The sequence below is a fragment of the Mchenga conophoros genome, linkage group LG15, assembly GCF_057382185.1.
Source record: "Mchenga conophoros isolate Kocher_MC1m ecotype Shallow Benthic linkage group LG15, M_conophoros_male_GT1.1, whole genome shotgun sequence".
Classification (NCBI taxonomy): domain Eukaryota; kingdom Metazoa; phylum Chordata; class Actinopteri; order Cichliformes; family Cichlidae; genus Mchenga; species Mchenga conophoros.
The window spans coordinates 13,221,509-13,247,181 of NC_140540.1; the positions used below are offsets into that span (position 1 = coordinate 13,221,509).

General features: G+C 41.4%; 1 protein-coding gene across 3 annotated transcripts in view; it reads right to left on the reverse strand.

Moving 5' to 3' along the window:
• The window catches only part of LOC146557994 (pleckstrin homology domain-containing family G member 1), a 60,227-nt gene that overhangs the window by 14,144 nt on the left and 20,410 nt on the right, over positions 1 to 25,673 (reverse strand). For 2 of the 3 annotated variants that reach the window (XM_085247154.1, XM_085247156.1), the window contains exons 2-4: positions 9,262 to 9,827; positions 4,842 to 4,942; positions 2,600 to 2,669 (exon numbers count right to left, since the gene is read on the reverse strand). In XM_085247154.1, coding sequence (XP_085103280.1) covers positions 2,600 to 2,669; positions 4,842 to 4,942; positions 9,262 to 9,827 — 737 coding nt within the window. Of the gene's footprint in view, positions 1 to 2,599; positions 2,670 to 4,841; positions 4,943 to 9,261; positions 9,828 to 18,857; positions 19,325 to 25,673 lie in introns of those variants that run through there. The other variant, XM_085247155.1, reaches the window with a different exon arrangement.

Sequence of the window (25,673 nt, forward strand, 5' to 3'; positions counted from 1 at the left end):
CACACCTCTCTGAGAGATCAAGATTCAAATTACACAGAAAAGACTTGTACTTATTTGAACTGCGGCCACTAATCGGTATGCAGGGAGACAGAAAAAGTTTAAGTTTGATAGATGGCTACGCGCCCACTCATCACTTTAATAGCAAGGTAATAAAGCTGCAGGTTTTATTGTTACGAGACCGGACTGGTCACAGTGAGTCATCAGGTATGCGCTGAACTCAGAGGATCATTAGGACCAAAAAAAATTCAGCGTAATTGTTCTCTCTTTGCTTCAGTCAGCATGTAGCAACCCATAAAATGCTTTAAAGGCTTACTCAACACATAGCACAGCGAAGATTTAGTCAAACAGAAAAGAACATGAGGATAGATAGCCAATTATCCAGAAGGGAGAGACGGAGATTTACAGCTAGATCTGTCTCCTCTTCAAACATTGTGCTTGCATGTGATCCTTGGCTGCTGAGACTAGAAAGGTATTAGCAGTGTTTGTGTGCGTCTCCGAGTGTGTGCATTTCACTGTAGATAGCGAAAGAGAGGTTTAGGAGTTTTCCAGGGTTTTTGAAACCTTGACTAACCTTTTTTTTTTAGCAATAAAGTGGAATTTGAGCTACAACCCGTTTACCAGAAGCCTGTGATATCATTAAGGACACATGCACAAACACAGAGCTCTAACTGTGGCTTCTTAATGTTAGAGTAGTGGGTTGGTCAGTGGAGACTAAACATTTCCAGGTGCTGGTCCAACTCTTGACCACCCCCCTATACAACTGTATTAAAGCTACTTGATGACAAATCTACACTAAACTAAATCCTTTAAAAACAAACACACACTGAAATCCAGACATGAATAAATATCGGTAACAAGCGTTTTGAGCCACTCTCAATACAAATATCACTAAACAGAAGAGCCTAATGTGAGACTGTTAGCGCCCGGGTTTAACTCTAACATCAGGTGTGCAAGTTCATTGCTAGTTTTAGTCCCTTCAAGGTGAAAATATAGTGCTTTCAACCTTTAAGGCTTAGTAACAGGGTGTGAAACTATAACGCACATACACATTTTAAGAGAAACCAGTTGAATCAATCAACCAGTTAGATATGAGCTGGAAATTTCTGGCGTTTTGTGAGAAGAAGAGGAAGCTTTACATATTGCCGTACAACTATAATTAAACCGTGTTCAGAAATGCTGACAGCAAGACGGGGCAGGAACCTGCTACCACTTCCAGTAAAAACAGAATATTTTAAATGGTTTTAATGGGTATCTGCGAGTCTTACAAGAGCAGTACGTCAGCAGTACGGATGTGTTTTCAGAAGCCCGAGGCTTGCTCTCAAGCTGGCTGTCTCCCAATTTATCCACTGCACAAACAACCAATAAATATCGCACGATTTTTTGCACATTGCAAGCGGTACAATCGTCTGACACCAAGACATCAACAAAAAGCTTCTTTTCCCTACATGAATGCCATTTTATTTTGAGACCTCTTTTTGATAACTGTAAGATTAATCAGCTGGTTTCAAGATGTCATGAGGCTGGTTTGTTTATAGCTCTCAGTTAATTATGCAGCCATAAAACCAGCTTGTCTCAACAACAGTTGCTGCATTTAGAGAGTCTGTGACACTAACTGTGACTTTTTTTGTGTGTACATGGTCAGACAGTTGCTCTGCGGTTTTGGGTGTAATTGCAGAAGGAAAGGGAGGGAACGCAAAGTGTTTTACACAAAGTGCTGGTATGCAGCACTTTATAATGGGACATAATCGTGCCACCAGTTTGTAGGGCACCGAGAGACAGAGCAGGAGCTGAATCATACAGAAAAGAGGACCTCTGACACCGTGAGCAGAGTCTGAGTCCATTTTCCTTGATGAAAACTACAATTATCCCTCTTAAGCAAAAAGGTGATTAGGTGCTGTCATTCCTCCCCGCCCTGCTGTTCCTTTTAAAACTGACATTCGCACCAGCACAATAATGCTTCTTACCTCAATGCACTTTCTAGGAAGTTCATTTTAGCAATGTCATCACCTGATTTGAGGAAGGTATCGATAATTTCACATTTCTAGTTTCTCATTTTCTGTCTCGTTGATGTTGTTCTGTGTGCGTGTGCATGTGTCCAAAGCAGCTGTATGGACAGGTTTCAACAAGCAGAGGAGGAGAGCCCATGCAAGCAAAGAAACAGACAGTACAGGGTAGTACTTAGGACCTTTACTTAAACCTATAAAACTAAGCAAAAGTACTCCACTGCAAGTAAAAGTTCATTCAAAATCTTTAGTTTTTCCACAATATTCTCTAATATTAGATATTCTGTTAAATAAACAACAGTTAAGCTTGGCTCTCAATGGCTATATAAATGAAAGCATCTGAGATATTCAGAGGACAACTTCTAAAGATCTGAATTGTGACATTGTTTCTTTGTATAAGCCTAAAAAGCATTAAACTATTACAATATGTTGCATTTGCTGGAAACTAGCAAGTATAGCTGTTAAATAAATACAGTGGGGGGTAAAAAGCTAAATATAAAGTATTATAAAATGTATGTACTCAAGTACCTGAAAGTGCAGCACTTGACTAAATGTATTCAGTTACTTCCAGTACTGTGAACAGTGAAACTGATTACCTTGGATACAAAGCACTCTGCGATGGCCACGGGGTCTGCGTTGCACTTCTCAAGATCATGAAGAAGATCCCTAAAGCAAAAAAGTTCACAGCAGTTAACACTGTATTCCCGGGATTTACATTTTATACCTTCTTTTGTTTCTTCCTTGAATACACACACATATAAATGACTCTCCCGTGGTTCATTGTTCCAACAGTTGTGCTGAATTTCACGAGTAAAATCTCGGTGTTCAAAATGAGGTGATAGGCCACTGAACAAATTCAGAACTTCCATGAATTCAAACAGGGAGCAGCTCCTGTTGTGCAGCTGTAAATTCAGTGTAGGGACAAAAAGAACGAAAGAAACAGCCACTCCTGAAGTTATTGTTTCATGGCTAAAGCATGAGGTCATTGTGACCTCTTTTAACTGCTTTTATGTTTCCGTTTACTGGCCAGTTTGACTGTGTGGGGCAGCTGAGAAATGAATAGGTGGGAGTGAATGTTTGTGTCTCCAGACCACCATGACTGATGCTGGACCTGCCATCTCATCTGAATACAAAACTCACACACTGAAACACACAGTCTGGAGCGGTACTAGAGGTGACAAGCATGCAGACTGGGACTGATTACACACACACACACACACACACACACACACACACACGCAAATGCACACACACTAGAGGCCTGGCTGCTGCAACAATGCCTTTCATAGAACAACAACAGGTGGCACAGTCCATTTTCAGTGTTGGGGAGGCTGCTGGCACATTATGCTCACCATCCACTTTATTAGGTACACCTGTTCAGTTGGTCTTTAAGGCAAAGAGGTCATAAAAAGAGCCAATCACATGGCAGCAGCTTGGTTCATTTACATATGTGGACAAATGCAAATAGACAGTGGAAGATCGGAAAATTGTTGGATGGTAGGGTCAGAATATAATGTAATCCGCATGAAAGCCTGGATCCATCCCGTCTTGTATCAACAATTCAGACGGACAGTGATGTAACAGTTTAGGGGGTCCCTTAAACCTATTTGACTTCTTGTTTTAAAACCACCACAGCCTACCTAAGTACTGCTGGTTTCATGACCATGACAATGAGTTCACTGTATACAGTCCACAGTCGCCACATCTCAGTGCAGTAGAGCACCTTTGCTCTATAAGATGTAGTGAAACGGGAGAGTCACATTATAGACGTGCAGCTGACAAATGTGCAACAGCTGCGTGACGACATCATGGACCAAAATTAAGGCAGTTCAGAAGGGGGTTCAACCAGGTACTAGCAAGGTGTACCCAATAAAGTGACTGGTGAGTGGAGAGACAAAGCCGTTTAGAGAAGCTTTGCGGCAAATCCAGGTTGATTTTAATGTCTAATGTCATTCTATCCCAACAGATACTGCAACATTTTGCAGCTGATGGATGATCTTACAGCTGAGTGAGAAGCTGGTTATCATTTTTAGACCACGATGATGCTTATGATATTTCATTAGCCCTTCGGAGAGGCACCAATTAAACGTAATTTTCCATTAAGACCATAGCGATGCCATAACAAAAAGAGTAGATTTAATAGAGATATTTTATAATATTCTCGATATTAGAATAACATCTGTGGCACAAACAGATCTGTAACTCAGAACTCAGTAACAGAGTGAAACTGAATTTCAGTCAGGCAACTCACATTTTAAATGGTTTATTGCAGTAGCAGCAAATAGTTAAAGTCACAAATCTATTGTGGATGTAAAATTGGAGTGTTGTGTATTTAACCCCTGAATATGCTGTCAAACATGTTCAGGAATAGTTGAAATTACACCAGCATATCCTGGGAATTATGAGAGACACAATTAATAAAGTAATATACACCTCTCATAAAAGTACAAACATGAAGCGAAAATTTAAATGAGCAGAGCTGCTAATGGATGCATTAAAATAACACAGACGGTTATACCTGTGAGGAAATAATATATTTTAATGTAATTTAAAATGATTTTTTTTTTTGCAATATTTGGCTAATGAGTCATTTTAGTAAAGATTCCCGATGATATGAGAAGAAATTAGAGCCATTTAACCAAGACTGGGTGTTATGTGAAATAAGGAAACACAATAATTTAATATCCAAATTATTTAGCGACACATGATCTCCGTTTCTGATCTCCAAAAATTCAGAAACCAACAAATATAGGAAATCTGAGTGTCTTTGCTTTATGCCACACAGTCTTATTCATTATATTATATTTTCCTGATTATGTCTGTCGCTCTGTGTTGTACCTGTTAAAGTGGTAGATGTCCTGGATGTTGCCAAATAGTGACTTTTTGTCCTCAGAGCTCAAGGCCAGTCGAGACTGGTTACTTATGCACTCCAAGTAGTCCTGCAGAGAGAAAGAAGCAACAGTCTGTTAGGAGGTTGGCGTCTTGATTGGGACCAGCCTCGGCACACATACAGCAGCCCACCCACATAAACTCTTGCAGACACCGGAAGCTTTCAACCTCCCCTGGACGGCTGACTCTGGAAACAGAATCATACTGACAACATCCAGACACACTCAGACTCTCTGATCTTTATCTTTAGAGTGGATCTTATAAGTTATAGGTTTTGTTTCATCATTTTAAGAAGCCTTTCCAAAAAAATAAATAAATAAAAAGGGTTGTTGGGGAACAACTACACCTGCTAGGAAAACCAATATTAAATCCATGACTGAAACGAATCTGATTTGTTTTTAAATATCATTCTTAGGTTATCAAAAAATATGTTTAGGAAAGATTTTATGAACTATGTTACTTTTGCAGAATAAAGGCACACCGTTATGAGCCAATGAGTGATGGGTAAACTGGGGGTTCTTCATAATCAGTTTTTTTAATGCCATAATCCAAAAAACAAGAAAACAAAACAGAAAACTTACTTTTAAACGATTTAAACTGCAGTAATATAGTAAAAACACTTAACCCTGGTGTACTATGTTCAACTAAAAGCCAATTTCCTCTGTTGCTGATTCGTGTCAACACTTTGATAAGAGGATAAAGCAGGTCAACAGCTTGTAGCCCTGAAACTGTCTGGCTGTTGCTGGGAAGAACAGTTTTAAAACATTAAAAAAAAAAAAAAAAAAAGTCGCCTCAGGAAGCTTTAACTCTGTGGCGCTTATCACCGCCTCCATCAGTGACATTAGTGATGAGTGCTCATATGACTGCTATTAAACAACAGCACTGCCAGATATCCATCTGGCCTGAAGAAAGAAAGAGAAAGGTGAGCGGCGACCGGTAGCTGGGAGCAGCAGCATTGAATGGAGCTGTGTGTTTTGCACGGGGACTTTTCACTGCTTTTTATACATTTCAAAAGAACAGAACAAATAGATCAACTGATCTTGCCCGTTCTGCAGGCAACTAAAAACCAACACAACACTGCTGCAGTTACTGAGAAGTGCAGTGCAAATAAACACAAAAGATTTCATCTAGAAAAGCGACAGTTCAACCCCAAATCAAATTTATGCATTTTCCTTTTGACCTGCCCAGCTTTGGCAAGGTGTCTTCTTTTGTATACAGTGAAATGACATCTCCAAATTCGAGAAAAAATGTATTTGAAAAACACAAAATGAATCTAAAAGAGCCTCTTGCTTGTGACTGAGTTACAGGATTTAATCTTTAATGGTGCTCCATGTTTCCTTTGGCTGTTGGGCAAAAGACACGCATTTCATTTTATTTATTTTCTTTGGTGCTTTGAGTAACAGTTTAATCCGTCTCCATTAAATCCAGGAGATGGCAGACATTTCTACAAACAACATCTCAAAGAAGGCCGCTAAAACAATATAGATTGAATTGAAGGGGAAAAATATATTAACTTGTTTTTGGGGTGAACTGTCCCTTCAAGCTACGAGCACATAGAAATAGAAAAAGTGCTTTTAAACCACATTACTGTCTGAAACTGGGAAAATCTTACAACACTGAGAAAAGCGCCAGGCTGCCTTCGACATGCACAAACACAACTCGCCATTTCAGTGCAGACAATACTTGTGTGTTTTTAAGAGACCAAAGACAGGGAGGGAGAGGTTGGTTTTTTGTTTTTTTAATGTTCTCTCCCGTCGGCCTAATTTGCAGTCGGTTGCCAAGAGTTTCTGTTCCAAGTATTGTTTTATGCATTTATTCATTATTAGTTTAACTAGCTCAAGTCTGAGCTGCAATCCATTAAACTGTGTTTGGTTAGGCAAAGGCATAGAAAAACAGAAACAACTGGAAAAAGTGATCTGAATGTAAAGAGTGTACGAGTTTTTGCAAGAGCTTTAGGGCAACGTTTTAGGGCAAGGATTTGAGATACAGAAAGAAATCGTGCTTAAAAGGGAAGGCGGTGATTATGTCTAAGGTCACATAAAGAGGTCATGTTAAGATTTTGTTGATGTTGGCAGTAATGTGTAAACTGATAGTTTATTAGCCACAGGGTCAAAGATCTGACCTGGCCTGACCCGCTCACTCATCACACTCAGCCAAAGCCTCTGCAGGCTCAACAACGGGAAGCGTTCACAGACACACACCTGAGGGTTCACTTCCTGCTAAGCATCAGGCTTCACATGTGCAAGCTTAATAACTTTATTGTGTTAACCATTAATCTCCTCAAGCACACACTCCTTTTCCACAATCACACGCAAAAAAAAAAACTAAGTTGTCCTTCTGCCCTTCAGTGGGAAACCGTTTCTCCAGACACTGATGAGGGCAAACGACAGAAAAGGGATGTTCCCGGATCGTGACATTGTTGGCTAATGAGGATTTAGGCTCATGCAAACAAACATCATATTCACCAATTTAACAACACTTAAGGAGCATTTAAAAAAAAAAAAAGAAGAAAAAAAAAAAAAAAGAAGCCTGCAAAGTTGCAGAAAGATGAAACACAGTTGAGCCCAGGGGAGTCTGGGTAAATATTTGTGTTAAGGCCGTCACACCCTCCTACAGCAGCATTGGATTATTGAAATGCAAGATGGCTAATGATGCAGGACAGTGCTGAATACTGATGAGCTGTTGCTGTGCTTGTGGTGGCTGCTAGCTGTGCTTTTCTCTTCACTGTAGGTTAACTGTGATGTTAAAAGCCCTTTTCACACATATACAATCAGTGCAATCCATCCCCGATGCACTCATTGAAACAGTCATTAAAAAAGTAAAGTAAGGCTGAATGCATGTGTCTTTTCCAAAGTGCTAGTGACAAATTAGCTTTCTTGAAATGCAAGTGTGGTTGAGTGCTGGGTGGTCTGATCCACTGATGGCAATCGGCGGGCTGCAGTAGTAGAAGCAGTAGAGGGTTATTAAGTGCAGCTTCTAAGCCCTGTTCAGTGTTTTCTTAACCTACTTAGGATACTGTTATCTTGGAGCTAAATCCCTTTTCCTATTTTCACCCTCTATCCCATTTCCTCACCTCTGATAGGAGGAGGAGGAGTCGGAGAGGGTGGAATATCAGGAGTGAAACACCAAAAACACATATCACAAAAAAAAAAAAAAAAAAAAAATATGTGTGATGATGGATCCATTGTGCACTCCAAAGCCAAAATAACACAACCTAGACATACAAACACATGCACAGACACTTTGGCCTATGAATCGACAGCTCGCCAAGGGCGGACAATGTGGGGAAAAAGTGGATGAAGATTTCAAGCCACCACTTTATAATAAAGCTGCAGGATACAACATGCACCACATACATTCAACACAGTGAATTTTTTAGTTTTACATAGAGCTGAATACAGAAACCAAAAGGCAGGAGAGGCCAAAGAGAGCAACCTTTGATAAAAAGCTCTACACCCAATCCTTAACAAAGCCACTTAGATACTGACTACAGGCAAGGTGTATCCTTGCAGTTCAAAGCCAGCCAAACACACAGACACACACACAAACGAGTGCATTAGCTCGAGTGTGTGTGCATACAGTATGTGTGTGCCTCTGTGTGCAGCACAAAAGGCGCTGGTGTCATGTAACTCGCCCAAACTCTGGCTGGTGACCTTATTGCATTAAAGTTTTCCAGAAGGCACCAAGCAGTATGCGTCACGTGCATTAAATATGTATTATCTGGCAATTTAAAGCCTTCCTGAAGAGATCAGGGTCAGGCAGTCACTGGACTGACATCCATTTAATGATTGCCTGTGTCAGGAGGCACTTCTTTCACTCAATTCCCTATTCTCTGCTTTGCTGTTATTCTCTCTCTACTCTCCTATCAAAAATAAGTCTAACAACGCCAAAAATACATCTTAAAAATGTGTTTTTTTAAGTAAAACTACATAAAATTTGTCCTTTATTTGGCTTTATTCATTTCAGGACCCCTGAGATCGCCTTTATAATCCATTAAGGTGGCTGGATCCCTTGGTTTGAGACCAGAGACATAAATTACCTCGCCACCTTGAGCAACAGTAAGCTTGAACATGTCTGAAAAGGGAGAAATCGGTAAAAACTATCTAATAATAATCATTTTATATATAATTGATATATATTTTAGTAAGACACACCAATAACTTGCCACCCCCCCCCCCCCAAAAAAAATAGTTGTAGTCTTTCTAACTTTTTTCCACATCTCTCTCTTTGTTTGATGTTCTGCCAAATATGCTAATACTCTGAAGCTTTGAAGTTTCTGTGCATGTGCAGGATCCTTCTGTTTCCAATTTCCTTCACATGTCATGTTGTGTAGCCAAGTTATATATTATTTGGAATTCTAGTCCCTTACCTCTACAATGCTACGTAGGTCCTGTACGTAGGTTCTCTCTGTGTCCAGTATTTCCTGCACCACCCGGTCCACATATGTTCTTGGTCCCTGTTTCGCCCGCTCCCCTCCTTCTGGGCTCAGCTCAGGCTCTGAATTTTCAGTTGGAGTCTGTCCACTGCTGTATCTTCCTTGCCCTGTCCCTGTGTCCGTTGCTCCATCATTTCTGTCATCTTCCTCTCTGCATTCCAGTTGCCTCGCAGGGACCAGCTCCAACCGAATCGCCCCAGAGTCCCGGTCTGCGGTCATGGGGTTACAGTGCGGGGCAGCGACAAGAGTTGTGCGGCTGCCCAACGAGCAGTGACTGTCCCTGGAGGAGGCAGAGGAGGATGTGGAGCTGTAGCTGATGGGCCTTTCGGCGCTGTCGGGAGAGGAGTCCATGCTGAGGGCGGAGCAGTAGCGAGAAGAAGCGTGGCGGAAGGCTGGGTTGCGGAGGCAGCGAGCTGGGATGTCAACGGAGCTCAGGACTGACCCGGTGTCCGGGACCTCAGGAACAGGAGGCAATGCATCAGGTAGGTAGCTGTAATCGTCTGGAAGGAAAATCAAGCAAAGGAAGAGATTCTCATTAATTCACCAGTGCTAAGATTACATTCATATTGCTCTGTGTTCATGTCCTAGATATTGGCTTTGCCATAATAATACTAATAATAATAATAATAATAATAATAATGATGATGATGATGCCCCCAAAAGAAAAAGAAAAAAAAGAGTGAAATACAACAAGGACAACAACAGTAGATCGTACACACACTCACACACTTCCTCATTTATTACAATCAAGCCCCTGACTTGGAAGACTGCTGAGGGCTCCATGGAGTCTGGTTAGAAAAAAATACTGAAAATGCCATGGTTTAAGTTTTATGGCATTGCATTGTCAGTGAGTTGGCCAAAGATTGTGGTGCAAATGGGTTGAATGCCTGATCGAAATTACATTTTGGGTGACTTTCTATTTACCCTGGACAGAAGAGAACCAGAGATGTAAAAGCTAGACATACATTACATAAACCACTGTACTTTGTCTTGGTGTTTAATAATACAGTTCAAAACTGCACGTCCTCATTTGTGTATCATCATCCGTCTTAAGTAATCTATGGTAACACAGCCACAGCATTGAACAGGTCGTACAACATGCCCCAGCATAAGTCACACAAAATAATCAGATTTTATTTTCATAAACCAAGATAGCACACTCTGTGGTCTTCACTTCTTTCCAGCATACAACGTCCTCTTTTCGGACAAAGATTTTAAAAGAAGAATCTCAATCGGAAACTTTAAGCCACAAGGATGGACATAATAGACACTATACAGAAGAAGTTCAAAAAAACTGTCTAAATTAATATTCATGGGGAAAAAAACTCAATCGCTGACCTACACTAAAATTCTGATTATATTCACTCAGTTGAAAGGCTGTGCTGCCCTCTTTAAACACTTAACACTACGACTTTTATACTCTTCACAGTCTCCGTTTAGCATCCCGATTCCTTACATTCCTACTGACCACGGGCCAACTGACCACCCATCACCAACCTTCACAGATTTGCCCCCACTTGTATCCAAAGAAATGCTTTGACTCACAAGGAGCTGACAGTAATTCCAATTCCAGATGAGAAAACATACACAACCACAGGAAACACAACCCTTTGAATTCTTATTTATTTGCATAGACGAGGATTTTATGTTTGTGTGAGTAGACATTTTTGCAAGAATACAAAAAGATTACCAGTGTAATGCTGAAAGCACGCCACTTACAGTTATGAATGAAACCCCTATTTCCAAGGCAGACAAGTTTGTGTGTACCTACAGGAGTCTACTTGGCATCCAGCACATGCCAAACTGGCTCAAGACCTTGTGTTTGTGTTAAAGATATGATTACCAGCTCCCAAGGCCCCACAGTCAGGGCAGCTGAAGTGAAACCACAAATGCAGCGTATCAGACAGAAGCCTTCCAAGTTTCCAAGGTCTTGCTTCACAGAAAGGCTTTGATGGCAACAACCGAGAACAAATGTGATGAAGCAAAGGGAAGAACAACGTGCAAGAGCCTTATAACAGCTCTGTGGGGGTTTGACACCATCAAAGCTAGAAGCACCAGTGAACCGGCAGCTGCCATGTTGTGGCAACAATGATATCCAGCGCCGTTCAGGACAGCGTAGCTCGCTTGCTGCCAGTAGCACCTACTCACCCTAAGCCCATCTTACTTCAAAGGCTCAGAGATCACAGGTTCAGGTTCAAAAACATGAAACGTGAACCTGAGAACAAGCTCAAAGAATCCTGGTAAAAACCCGCTCTCTCACCTTTCACACAGGTACCTCGGACGCTTTTAGTTACAGCGACAGCTTTTTTTTCCCCCTTTGGTGGCTGCACACTAGTCAGACTGGTCCCGTGATAAGAAGATCACACTGGAGCAGCTTTTATAACATCAATACTGAACCTGTATGTAACTTTACTGGATCAAGGTTCAGATTTTTTGGACACATTTTCCATTTGCAAGATAAATGTCTGTACGCACTTCTGAAAGCCATCCAGTTCTGTGGGGACTTTTAGCTCTAAAATTTAGAGCTAAAAGTCAGTTTCATTTAGCAAGAATTAGATAACACACACTCTGCAAGAAATACATTGGGCATGGATGGAAATAAAAGAGATAGCCTAGCTATGAGCCGCTTCAAAATATATCATCCGTCATCTCTTTATAATGATCTCTAATTGGGAGCAAATTAATGTTTCTGCCTTTCAGATTTTCAAACACACATCAAATGGGAAGTGTGATCATCTGTCACCGAAAGTTTCAGACGTCCAACATTGTGTACAGACCTTACCCCCCATACAGGTCTGAAGGAATCTTTCAGTTCCTTGAAAGGAAAAAAAAAAAAAAATTCCTGGGACTGAAAGTTCGTCAGAATTTACCTGGAAATGCAACTGAATAAGCACATTTGCTTACAGAGTCCTGTGAAGCTGTAGGGACTGCAAGGTCTGCTGATAATGTCTCATAATGCTTGCGACACACCTTTCCCGTGACACGTTTATCTGATCCTTTATTAACAGATACAAACAAGAGCTTTAAGTCAGAAAAATCACTTAAGCCGTGCGATATTATCAGCCATATGTTTCCTCACGCTGTCAAGCCAGTTTTCTAAATCCACCTCTCAAAAAAACCCAACAATGAGATCTAATGAGCTCCATCATATCTTTCTCTACTTTTAATTTTGCTCCGCTAGTGTGCCAAGAAAAACAGGAAGGATCTGGAGCGCCCAAAAACTGAAGGAGCATGAAACTGCACTTCCCTCAGACAAGTTTGGAACAGATTCCCTGTGCATGTGTGTCCATGCAAATTTCTGCAGTGCCAAACCTGACTCCCCCCCCCCTAACGAAAACATCAGATAGTAGAAAAAGAATTTGCTGGGCAAAAACAATTCACAGAAAAACCAAAGGGCCTTGGCTTTTTTATAAACAGCGCCCTGCTTTCAAGTTACCATACACAATGGCCAAAGGGTTGTATAACACATCTCGCCATTAATAGGTAACAGACAGTTTTCTTTGCACTTTGACAAATCTGTGATACATCGTTTCTTATCACAGCTGCTAATGTATGTGTATCTATAATGTGTGTGCATGTTTCACACAAAATGCATTAGGTTTATCACTCCAAAGATAAGACTAACTAAGCTCATAACTTAATGGTCCTTACACCAGCCATTGCAGCTAGATATGGTCAGGCAGTGTGCGCACACGTGCAACCTACACCCATACACACAGACGCACGCTCATGCGCAAACATACAAAGAGAGCAAATACAGAGAAGCCAAGCTTGGAGTGAAACCCAAACATCACAGAGAAGATTGCCCCATCGTGTGTTTGCCCAACCCCTCCTTACCACCTCCCAGCTTCATGTTTGGGGCACACCCTGTCCGTTTCCTGGGTGAAATGGCTCACACACACACACACACACACACACACACACACACACACACACACACACACACACACACACACACACACACACACACACACACACACACACACCAATGATGGCCAGTCTTTAGTTACCTCCTGTCCAGATTATGTTCAACTTGATCCTTGTAAATGATCTCTAATTATGGTCCTAAGCATGCAGGTTGGGACTGTGTCTCCTCTGTGTGTGTGTCAAATGTCTGCGCATATGAGGATTAGGCTAGTGTGTGAGGGCCAAGTTTCCTGCCAGAGCAGAGGGAGAGAGAGTCAGTGAGTGCCGGAGCAACCTGGCTTCAATCTCTGGCTTTCATTTAAACTTTGTAAAGCACCCTGGCACAAGAAGCTGAGGGGTGCTTTACAATTCAGCTATTCTTAATATGTTGACCATCACACCCATCTGTAAGGCAGACAGCAACAACTAAAAGGAAGCAGACCGAAAACTGTGCAGACACAGTAAAAAGAAACAGTGGTAAAAAACAATGAGTCGCATTTTGTGTTTTACTGTTTAAAGAATGCAATGGTGGTATTATAAAATGATTAAAAACAATCCCGTTCATCTGGATTTTATTTACATTTTTTTCTTCACATGCAATTTAGTGGTGAATGAGCCCCATATAAACTATTAAACTTATCAGAAATTACTGACCATGAAAATAGTTTTTCATGGTCAATCTCCACCTCAACCCTGCAGAAACTTGGGAAATGGACCATCTCAGTCTCTCCGTTTCTTTTCAGTTTCTGCAGGACAGAATGAACTGAATTTGACATAATATGTCTGCGTGTAGCAGCGCATGCAAAAAGCAGCTTATGTTATGGATAAGTATGACTCTGTGAGACCAAAACAATGACAACAATGGAGAGGGAACCAAGTCAGTAACTTGGAAGTCAGAAGCGAAACAAAGAAGAGCCTTTCTTAATCGGTTCTGCTCTTGAAGATCAGGTAAACTTCACTAACTCATTGTTTCATAGAACATAAAATCTACTTTTACATATCTGTTAAATATTTTATGGCAAGCAACCATATAACTAACTAAACAGTCTCAATAATTATTTTTAACAAGCAATACTGAGGAAGATGTAAATCTGGATAGCATAACTGCCTGTTGTCTACTTTGTAAAATGCACTGAAGTGGTCAAAAACACTTTACTCCAAAGTATAAAGGAGTCAACACCACTTCTCCTCATTAACGTGCATTAAGACCATTTAAAATCCAAATTTGTGGAATCAATCACATTCACAAGACTGCCACTAGCACACATCAAAACACAGAGTGTATTCACATGCTCATGACAACCCGCCACAGCGCCAGTTTTGCTCCATTTACAAAGTTAGCCAGACAAGCCTCACTACCAGTCCAGCTAGGTTTAATGACTCATGCGGCACTCAACTTCAGTAACACACTTTATGGTCACCTGAAGTGTTCTTTGTTCTGGAGAGGTCAGTAAACAGCTGTTAGCAACCTTCTCTCTTTATGGCCCTCAGGATCCTTACAAGTAGCTCAGCAGGCACAAACAGCTATGTGAGTGCTTTGTAAAGGACATGTGAACCTCCAAGGGGTAAACAAGTTGAAAGTATTATGTCATCTTCAGATTCTGGAGTGAAAAACAATTCACATTGTTTATTTTAAGTTAAGTGGTATCCCTAATCACTGGGTTTGTACACGAGTAGTTAACTGAGCGCAGCAGTTTGGGGATTCCAGAAACAAAGCCGCCATGCTACTTCCAGGGAGGATCCCTCAGCAATAAAACACAGGCATGTGAATACGAAAGAGGGGATTTTTTTTTTTTAAACAAAAAACTGGACATATGGAAAATACCCACTTGGTATGGCTAGCTTGGTTTGGTGTGAGTTAAAGCAATCTTACAGAGTGAGAGGGGGACTCACGTAGGAGGGGAAACAAAGTGCCAAACAAAAAAAAAAAAAAAAAAAGGCAGGTATGCTGTGAATTAGGCCACATGTGCACAAAGATCTGTTTATGCACACACACAGATGTTCACAAATTTATTTCTGCATGCAAGTCCGCAGCAATATTTCAACAAATGAGACCCTTATGGGAATGCAGAGGCAGAAAGTACAAACGGACTTCTTTAGAAAATGAACTAAACTTCTGAAAAGTCAAAAAGAAATTCACCAAAAACAGAATACGGTTTTGAAAACAAATTAAGGTTTGTAGTAGCTTTGTAGCATTCATCCCTTTCCTCTTTCCTGACAAAAAGTATCCCGATCAAACCACCTTCCTTAGAGCCAACTTGAGCCAAAACTCATTACAAGCAAAGACAGCCACTTCACAACCCTCAAGAAAATGCTCCAAGCCACCTGCTTTATGAGTATGATTCAAAGGTTAAAGATTAACACAGATAAAAAGGCATCAACATGGTCATTTGCAGCATGACAGCATGGAGAGACTGGGCATATCAATAAGCTCAGGCTGCATCCCCCTCCCAACCCTCTGAATCATTCCTGCTTCCATTTGTTTGCTCACTCCTTTCCCCCCCAATTTAGGTCATTTTCACCAAATTCTCACAACTATCCTACCCCTCTCCTAATTCCGGCCATTTTCTTTCTCCCTTCCTGTCATTCTTCTCTTCCCTCCTTCTATTATGCATTGAAGCTTTGAATGTGTTTGGCAGCTCATAAAATAAGTCGGCCAAGTTCGCTGTGTTTAAATATGAGCTGCACATTACATTCCTACAGGCTCAAACCATGCTTCTGCAAGTATATACTTTACTATGTAAAAATACACATTGACCAGCATGCATATAGCACATGGCTGCAGACCACCGGGGCTCATATTTGCTTTTGGAGCGCATGTGTTCATAACACTTGCCTTTCACGCTCAGAGCACTTATACTCCGATAAATGCAGCTTTCCTCTTGTATAGCCAAGACTATATTCCAACCATCGTACTGTTGGAGCTGTGGGAGGGTTTAAAATGAATCTGTACAAGTTCACCAGAAAAATATTTACCTGTAAAGAACCAGAATTTGAAGACAGGAGTGAGCGCACCAGACATGACTTGACCACACACTTTGCACATCTCAAAAAGCCTTCAATCAAAGCTGTTTGTTCGTGTGTGTTCTTGTTTATTCTTCACCAAGCCTACCAGATGGCAAATGAGTTCAATGCCATGCAGTCTGTTGCTGACGTTGCATTTTTCTGGTATCCAAGGACTTTAAAAACGTAACTAAATCCAGGATATGCTATGATGAGTGACGAGAATGTAAAAGGCAAGATGGAAGTAAAGCAGCCCAGTGGTCTTCACTTTGGCAGCATCTTTGTAAAGTCGTCAAGCAATCAGACTTGTGCGACTGCAACAGAGTGAGAAATGAGGAGGAGAGATCCCAGAGGAATGAAAGTAGGAAGAAAAGATGAGAAGAGAGGCCAAAGGTCGAAAAACACCCACTCCACTGCTTTTTCTCTTTTCCATTTCCCACTCTCGCTCCCATGTTGAATCCTGCCTTTTGTGGCACTTTAACCAACACATTTTATCTCCATTTTAAAACCAATCTACCAAATTCTTTCATCTTTTTTACAGGCTATGGAGAGGTTCCCGATCTTCCGCTGCGTCCACTTAAGGTCAACCTCTGTTTCTGATAGAGACGTAGACTTGATTTCAACTGACACTAAGGACCTTAAAGTGTCAGCCTGGATTTCACACTGCAGTCAAACAAATGTAGAGAGCAGAGGAAGAAAAGGGGTGGGGGATTGCAGAGGTGGGAGAGACAGAGTGAGGCGAAAGATGGGATTTGAGACATGGGGTGGGGTTTCCACTGAACAGCTTCCCAATGGACCAACAATGACCAGGACATGTGTTATAATGCAGACACTTTGGAGGATTGATGGAGGAAAATGAAGCCTTCTTTCTTCAATGTGTTTCTGTGCACATCCGCCAGCCAGATTTAAAACATCACTTTGCACGTTATCGCTGGTAAAGCCTGAAGCTTGAACTCGATCTGTGACTCGGCAGACCCCTGGGGTTTCATGGCCTCACGAAAATGGTTAAAGTCAAAGTCAACACACACAGCTGGCAGGATAATTACAAACAAATGCCTTCTTCTTTCACGTAATTACATAAAACCCTTTAAATGATTAAAACAGCCACCACACATAGGTTCATTTACACACATTATGTACACAGATTAACACATTGTATCTCCATGTTTACAAGATGCGAGTTAAAAGCCGAGACTCTCTGTTACCGACACTGCGGACTTGAGGAATGTGCAGTGTGCTTTTAGTTGACAGCACCGGTGTTTAGCTGTGGGAAAAGCATTCACCAACAACCCATCCCTATTTTCAGACACTCAGTGTCGCACCCACTCCTGGGACACTCACGCGACCCTTTGCCGCACACGCCCTTCAACTCCCTATGAGAGTGACACACTAGCCTCATTCTCTGACCAAGCTGGATTTCAGCCTGCTTTCTGCAAAGATTCATCAGTTCTCAATCTCTTTCTACATGAACCGTGAGATCTCATTTGTTTAAATTGCCCCGAACCTCCACCCGTCCAGCCGCTGTGTGCCTCTAGTGCCTTGTGCCAAGTGCTCATGATTGGATGGGGGCAGATGTCTGACCAGATGACTGGACAAGCAGGGTGCAAGGAGGACGACGGAGGGGTCCATTGTCTCCTGCACCTCTAAACCAAAGAGTTTGCTCTAAACAGTAATTATTCCCCCTCCTCTTCCTTTTGCCCATTTGTAGCCTCACCCCCAACTGCTGTCTTCAAGGCTCTAATTTGGGTCACAGGCTGTAGAATGGCATCTCAACACTCAGTCCAACCTACACCCGGGGTCAGAGGACACTGAGACATGTGTTGGCTTTCAGAGACATGAGGATATACAAGCAAAGTAGAAAATGATTTAAAAGGTAGTTTACATGTGGATTTGAACTGATGCTTTGAATGTAGCTACCGGTGAAAATCTACTTTGGTAAATAAACACACAAAGTTTTGTAATGTTCTGCAGCAGCAGATCTCTATTTGTAATTGCCAACAAGTAAATAAAATTTCTAACCACTGTAAAAGAACACCAAAGGCTGTGTGTGTGTGTGCGCACCATCACCTCAGCATCACAAGAAGTTTAACTCAACACGTCTGCGAGAAAACAAACATGCTTCACTCAAAGCCAGAGGTGAGGACAACAAGCAGAAGACGGCGTTAACTGAACAGCGCTGACAAGAGACCAACGCTCCAAATACACTTCACGCAGCGCTGTCAGCTGTGGACAAATATTACACACACCCAGCAAAAGACCCAAGAGCATAAACAAGCAAGCCTTCAGAGGCCAGTAAGCATACCTTGTAATCATATCTCGCTGTCTGATGTTTGACCAGTTGCCACTTGAAAAGGGCTGCTGTTATACTTTTTGAGTTTGCTGACCAAACAAATGTTCACCACAGATTTCATTTCACCAAATGGAAACATAACCCAGATATTCTTCAACAAGAACGTGGTTTTAATTCCCGTCAAGAGATGTGCAGATGTGAAAATCCCATGCAAAATCCAGTCCCATCACTTCATAAATAAAATAATAAAATAGATAAACTCTTGGGAAATGTGTTTAAGTTGACTTAGAATAGATTAGACATGAATAATAAAAAAAGAGCTGCTGCTTACCAGTAGGCATTTTGATTTAGCGCTCCCTTTAACAAAATGCAAGTGAATGAGTTGACAAATGGGTTCAGAAATGAAAGAAGGATTTCCAACAAGAGTCACATATTCAGATTATTCCAACAGTATTCCCAGCACAGTCTGGATTTTTTTTTTTAATCTCCTAGTTTTCCAAATTTTTCCCAGTCATTGTGAATCTTTTTCCAGGGATCCAACATGCAGTCCGCTCCACTAAAACACACAGAGGTACAAACACTGAGGTTGGATTTTCTCCTGAACACACTCCTCAGGCTGATGTTCTTTCTTTTCTTTCTTCTAGTTCAGCTGGCCGAGGATCTCTGCCTGCCCTTCTGAATGCCTCTCTCCCTCCCTCTATTCTGTGGCAATGCATCTATTTTGTTCATGTGTGTGTCTATAAGAGTTCATGTGTGTGCCTGCATATGAGAGAGTCTGTGTGTGTGTGTCGGAGTGAATGGCCTCTGCTCTCCTGCTCCCTCCCCGCTGGGTATTCCCCTCCCCCTGACTCCTCCTCTCCCTTGCTTTCTCTCTCCTGCAGCAAATTATAAGGAGCTGGGAGTTCCACATTAAGTGCCTCCTCTCCCCTTTTCCTTCTTTTATCTTTTCCCCTACTTTATTTCTCCCCGTTCTTTTACACTTGTACTGCAAAATAAAACTTTTAGCATGGTCCGCAATGCATTGTAGGCCAGGCGGCACCCTTTTTGTGTGTGTGCGCGCGTGTCCATCACGCTCAGCGGGCAGCTGAACTGCTGTTGTTAGTGCACAGCTCCACAGATCACACTCATATACGCACGTTACAAGGAGGGGGGAGGGGGTTACGACTGATCAATAGGCTGCGAGCCGGCTCAGACAAAAGCTCCTCGTCCACCGCACGGCTCATTGTGCCCAGATTAGAGAAAGGCTGGAGGGAACGAGAACACAAAATCTCAGAAGAGGAAGGATGTGGACAGTGGATGCCATGTTAAACTTGATTTTATACTTTTCCACTCTATCATGTCGTCTGCGGGCTGTGAAGCAGTCTAAAGTTTCTAAAAAGTTTCTAAAACTTTAAGATCGTTAGGATGAATATGTTTTGGGTATAACAGAAAGCCTTCATATCAAACTGCAGGTGTGTAGTAGTTAGTAGGTGGGAGGGTCTTCTTAAAAAAAAAAAAAATCTTTTGGATCTTAGACTTTTTTTGGACTGAGTAATGATTAGGGGCTAAAGCAAATGATATCATTAATTTTAATCATTCACATTAAGTCTCCTCAACTGTATAGCATTGTCATTTTTAATGGCTGGAATATCCTTTTAATGTTGCTTTAACACAATGGCTGAAAAAGGATGTTTTTAATAAAAATCTATTTCAAAATGCTGGAATATTTGGTTAAGGATAAAAGCTGGAGTTGTGTTTCTGTGGACATACACAAATGTTTTTGTGAAGTGAAAATAACCCCCTTCCTTCCAGGAACTTAAACATTTATCATTCTCTCATCTAATTTAGAGGGACACTCCAAGAAACACACGTGAAAAATTGAGAGTAAATCCTGCTTCAGACTATTAAAACCTCATTAATCATTAGATGACAAGTGTTGAGGCTTAATACACAGCCGTATCTAAAAGGAACATAGTGTTAGTTTAGGCACACCACCAAGTCAGAGTCGGCTGCAAACTGAGAATCGGTTGATCTCCTTACTTATGGCTCTGTCGATATCCTTGTACACATCCAATTGGTTAATCTCCAACAGCCTGCTCCATCCAGCGCACAGTTGGTGCACGACTGTGAACTGCTTTGCCGTTTCTGTCAGGGCTTCAAGCTGTTTTCCACATGGACACAATAGTTTCAGTTTGTTTGGTTAGCTTTTTCTCCCGTTTTCCTGCCTTACATTTTTGTAGCTTTCTCTCCTGCAACATTGTGACCACTTTCTCCACCTCGTCTGAACGGGAACATGTTTTCTTATGTAGGTAAGGAAATTGGGTTCAGCAGTATTCAGATAGTATGTATTGTACACAGACTGCAAAGCCTGTTCGTTTGGAATGATTCTGATTTGTTAACATAGGCATGTTAAGAAGAGCTAAACAGGCTGCTGCACACATTTCGTAAGTCTGACAATAATTTACAAACTTTGGTTTTTTTGCTCTGTGTAAGAATGTTTCCATACACATTTGTGTTAGAGGTTGTGACCAGCAGATTTAATGTCTTATGGGAACTGATTTGTTTTCCCCATCATCTACTTTTAAAAGATCTTTAATCTTAAATTTAATAAAGGCTTTGCATAACAAACAACTTTTTAAAAGCAGAATTTAGTCCTTTTTCTTGCCTCCTTAGGATCCCACAGATTCATCATGCAACCCTTGTGGATGTCACAACACTTAGATCAGGACATGCCGTGTGTCCCATCAGGATGGCACACGTGAGACAATGAACCATCAGTTTCACACACTAAAGCAAATATGTTGCCTATTTGTTGTCCCTCTTAAATGATAAGGACTGGTCCAAGCAGTATGGGGTCCTGCTAACGGCCAACCTCATCTCGTCACAAATACTAGAATAGAGACCCCCTTGGACTTTTCTCTCTCTCTGCTTCTCATTCTCACACGCAAACACAAACACACAAGGGCCAGACCTAAAGAAGCACGACCCCTCTCTCTAATGACTTGAGGGATCGTTGACCCACGAAGCCCCTGAAGCTCCACTCTAAATCCAAAACTATCCACCTGCCACTCCCCCTCTCTGCTACCTTTCACCCCTCACACACACAGTCCATGACGAGCACTTCCAGCTTGGCAAACATGCAGCAGGAACTTCGAAACTCCTCAGTTCAGCTAAGCACGACTTGCTGATGACAGAAACCTACAGCCGCATTGTTCCTTATCTGATGCCCCCCTTTATGCTCCTCCCTTGCGTAATGTTAACTAAAAAAATAACAGTATAACTTTTATAATAAGTGTGATTATCACTGGAATGTAGACATCGCTTTTAAGAGGAGATGTAAGTATTAAAGTTTTTGGGGTTGCCAAGATAATTCGAGCCATTGTGCTGTAGTGGTCACTATGGCAACCTCGAGGTATCCATCTCCATGGTTGAGCGGCATGTGGAAAGACAGTGAGAGAGCAAGAAAGGGGGAGGAAACGAGGGAAGAAAATGCTTATTGTCAATAAACCGTTCCATTCCTCATAACACTTGGGCAGTGCAAACACTGGAGGAGGGCACAAGGTTCGTACACACTCTTATCAGCTTTTACTGCCACACACACACACACACACACACACAAAATCATAACAGCACTGTAAACTCATGACTTAAAAGACCGGAGGCACTTGAAAATGTTTTACTGTGTGAGTGTGTAATCAGAAATTTAAAAAAAGCAAAAATTCCAAAACCTCTTTTGCATGTCCTGGAGGGAGGAGGAAGGACTGCAGGCGGAGAGAGGCGGACAACTAATTTGATGGCTGTTATTTCAGTGGGCAGTGGGTGACTGAATTTGTGCTTGCATGTGTGTGAAACCAGGTCCAATCTCCAACTCTGATAGCCTGACAGCTTCTTCATTTTCTCAGCTGTTCACATTTTAAAGTCGGGGAGGGGGGGGGGGGGGAATGTTTCTGTGGTAACGAGGAAATGTAAAGTGAGAATACAGCGGGAAACAGATTCAGAGGACGGGAACGACCGTGATTAATGACAGGAGTTAGTGGGTGGAGAGGTCATTCATATACAGTTTCCCCCTCCCTGTGTGACCCTGTCTGTCTTTGTCATTACTGAGATGGATCATCAGCAGACACATATACACAGTCTTTTCTTCCACTCACAGACTCTGTCATAAACACTTAAAGCCTTTGTTCTTGCCGCCAGAGCTATTCATTAACCCTTTAAAAAGACAGCGTTGTCCCTTTTCACCCGAAAGGATGAAAAAAAAAAATCTTCTGTCTCTCATCATCTATTTTGTATCCAACATATCTTCGAAATTAATATCCAACAGAAGCAGCATCACTATCACTTAAAACAAGTCTTCATAGGAGACCTTTGTCATCACAGTTCGAATAACAAACCATGTGGTCAAAGTAAGGGAAACATCATTTCCATGGATTGAAAAATGTTTACTCACAGCTGGAAATAAAGGAAATGGGCAACGTGTGTCCAAAAGTTGGTTGAGCTCTCCTGACTTCCCTTTGCTGTTCGGGGGCTTTGTCACATGAATGTAAACAAAGGTAATTTGGAGGCATTTGCAAAACATCTGATGCCTTTGTTCGCTGTTTTAAGTTGTTCCAGATGTTATGTTAATGTTTATATTGATTCAAATCTTGTTTAACCTCTCCATGTAATAGCAGCTGTTCAATAGGTCCAATAAGCATAGAGTTGTGAAGCAAAAACTTGTTGGAAGTGGACCTAAGCAATCAGTAGCGAGGATAATTTAATGTTCACAGGGAAGTTAAAGTAATGGCTCCAAGAAGCGTCAGTATCTATCAAGGAGTAGATATGTAGGCAACAAATACTATATTGGGAAATTCTGTTTTAACAGACCTTAAGGGGGCAATCTTGGAAATCTAATGTAGCTCAGTAACAATAAGATCCCTTCCAATATAATCATGAAAAATAAAGCTGCACCCAGCAGATGATTAGTTTAGCTCAGCAAAGACACCAGAAACAGCAGAACCCGCCTTAAATCAAGATAACAAGCCAAATCCACCTACAGTGCCAGCTCCTCCACACTAGTGTATGCTTAACGTTAAGAAACAACAAACAGGAACTCAAAGTGGTTACATTACAGTTGAACTTAACAGTCAACGCATGATATCGCCGGTGTCGGTGTTGTTCCTGTTCCTACAGCATCAAAGTGATGTTGGTCCAGGATCACCATTGCAACAATCATATTAGCATTAGCCAAGAAGCTGGCTAATGATATTAAAAACTACCACCAGTGAGCCAAACTAAATTTAGGTTAAAGCAAACCTAACTTGAGAATATATTTATGAAGTTGCACAAATCACATAAAAAAGAAAAACACTCAAAATGCAGAGTATTTGTCCTTGAACAGCGTTTTATATAAACAAGAGCTTTTGTTTCTCGTTTCCCCGCATTGCAAAGCTATGACATCACAACAAGATGATTGGTCAGCTGCAATGTTGATCCTGGACCAACATTATGATGTTGCAGGTTGATGATGATGATGATGATGCAGGAACACCACTGACACAGGGATATCAGATTCATCTCAGTCAACATTCAGCAGCTTGTACACAGCTACAGCCATCTGATCCATGTGTGTTGCCAGTTTTCTGTTGCTGCTTTTCTGGCAAATGCAGTAACTCTTTTGGTATCGACCTGGACTGTTTGCCTGCATGCTACCTACACGGTCAATATTACATACAAGTGGACTAAAAGCAGATAGAAGGCTTGATGTTGTCCCCTGCAACATCAACATGGGGAAGAGATTACTGAACGTTACTGAAAATTACTGAACGTTCTCACACATGTGAACTATAATTGAAAGGTATACAAAATAAAGTTGTGACAATTTGAACCAAGCTTAGCTGAACTGCATGATTTTGCAACAACTGACCCACATGCATCCCAGTTAAGTATTTTGAAGTGACACAGACTGACTGTTCTTAACACACCACCTGTGATGTGAGAAGTTGTTGTCCTGTTACTGCCTGCCTGTCTCACGCATCAACACGGTCTATAAATCATGAACAGATGTATGGAAATTCTAGCATTTGTTGTGTTAGGACTAATTTTGTGAAACAGGAAAGCAGAATCTGCGATCCCGATTATCTAAAGTGATGCGGTGATTTTCCCCCCACTTCCTGATTTATAAGTCTTTCTGATTCTCGGATGGTATTCCCTCAGGCTGCAGCAGTCCATTCTCGGTGCCAGAACAAGTTCAGGAATTTCTGCCTCATCCCAGCCAGAAATCTGACTTAAGCAGCAGATACAGCTTATATAAGAGTAGGAATCCCTCAAAGTTGGCCAGAGAAGGAGCGTCCAGGAAAGCAAAGGAGTGTCTTCGCCATTCCAGCAGACAAAACAACAACAACAGCGACACAGAAATAACTCAAGCATTTACGTCAAGAACAACAACGTCAACAGCAACAGCCGCAGCTAATGATAGAGCTGGGTGGCACCAGGGGCTTGAGCAAAACTCTGGAAAAGTATTTATGATAGGAGGGATTTTCAGTATGTTTGGATTTTCATCAAGAAAAGGCAGATAAATGAAAAGAAGCAAGATTTGTTGAGCGATCTTTCACAGGAAAATTATACTTAAAAATGTGACAAAGTATAAAGCTCTGAAACAGAAGAGAGAGTAATGTGCAGGGCCACAGTGCGTGTGTGTTACATGTATATACACAGAGTTATTGTGCGTTAAGCTAGTATGAGAGCATGTGTGGCGGATATCAGGAGGAAGCGGTGTTTGGCCTCAGATTAAAATGCAGGACCTGGGGGTCCTGCCTCAGGAAAGGAGACCAGACAGGGGGATTTTTCTCACATTAGGGAAATGCATGACACAAGCCTAATAATATACACATATATACAAGCGATCCACATATACAAATTTAAATAGAAGTTAATGTATTATTGTTGAACTATCAAAAATGATCCTAGAGGTACTCTACTGCTAAACAGATTTAAACAATATTTAAAGTCATGCTACACATGCCAGAGATTTTAACTGTAACTTTATTGGGTCAGTTCACTTTCTTCTGGGGGAAAGCAAAAATATAAGTCTAAATCTGTGCCCATCAGAAGCTGGGTGCTCCAGTTAGGGCACCTCAAATGAGGACAAACCACAAAGGAGAACACACGAGTATATGCTCAGATACACACG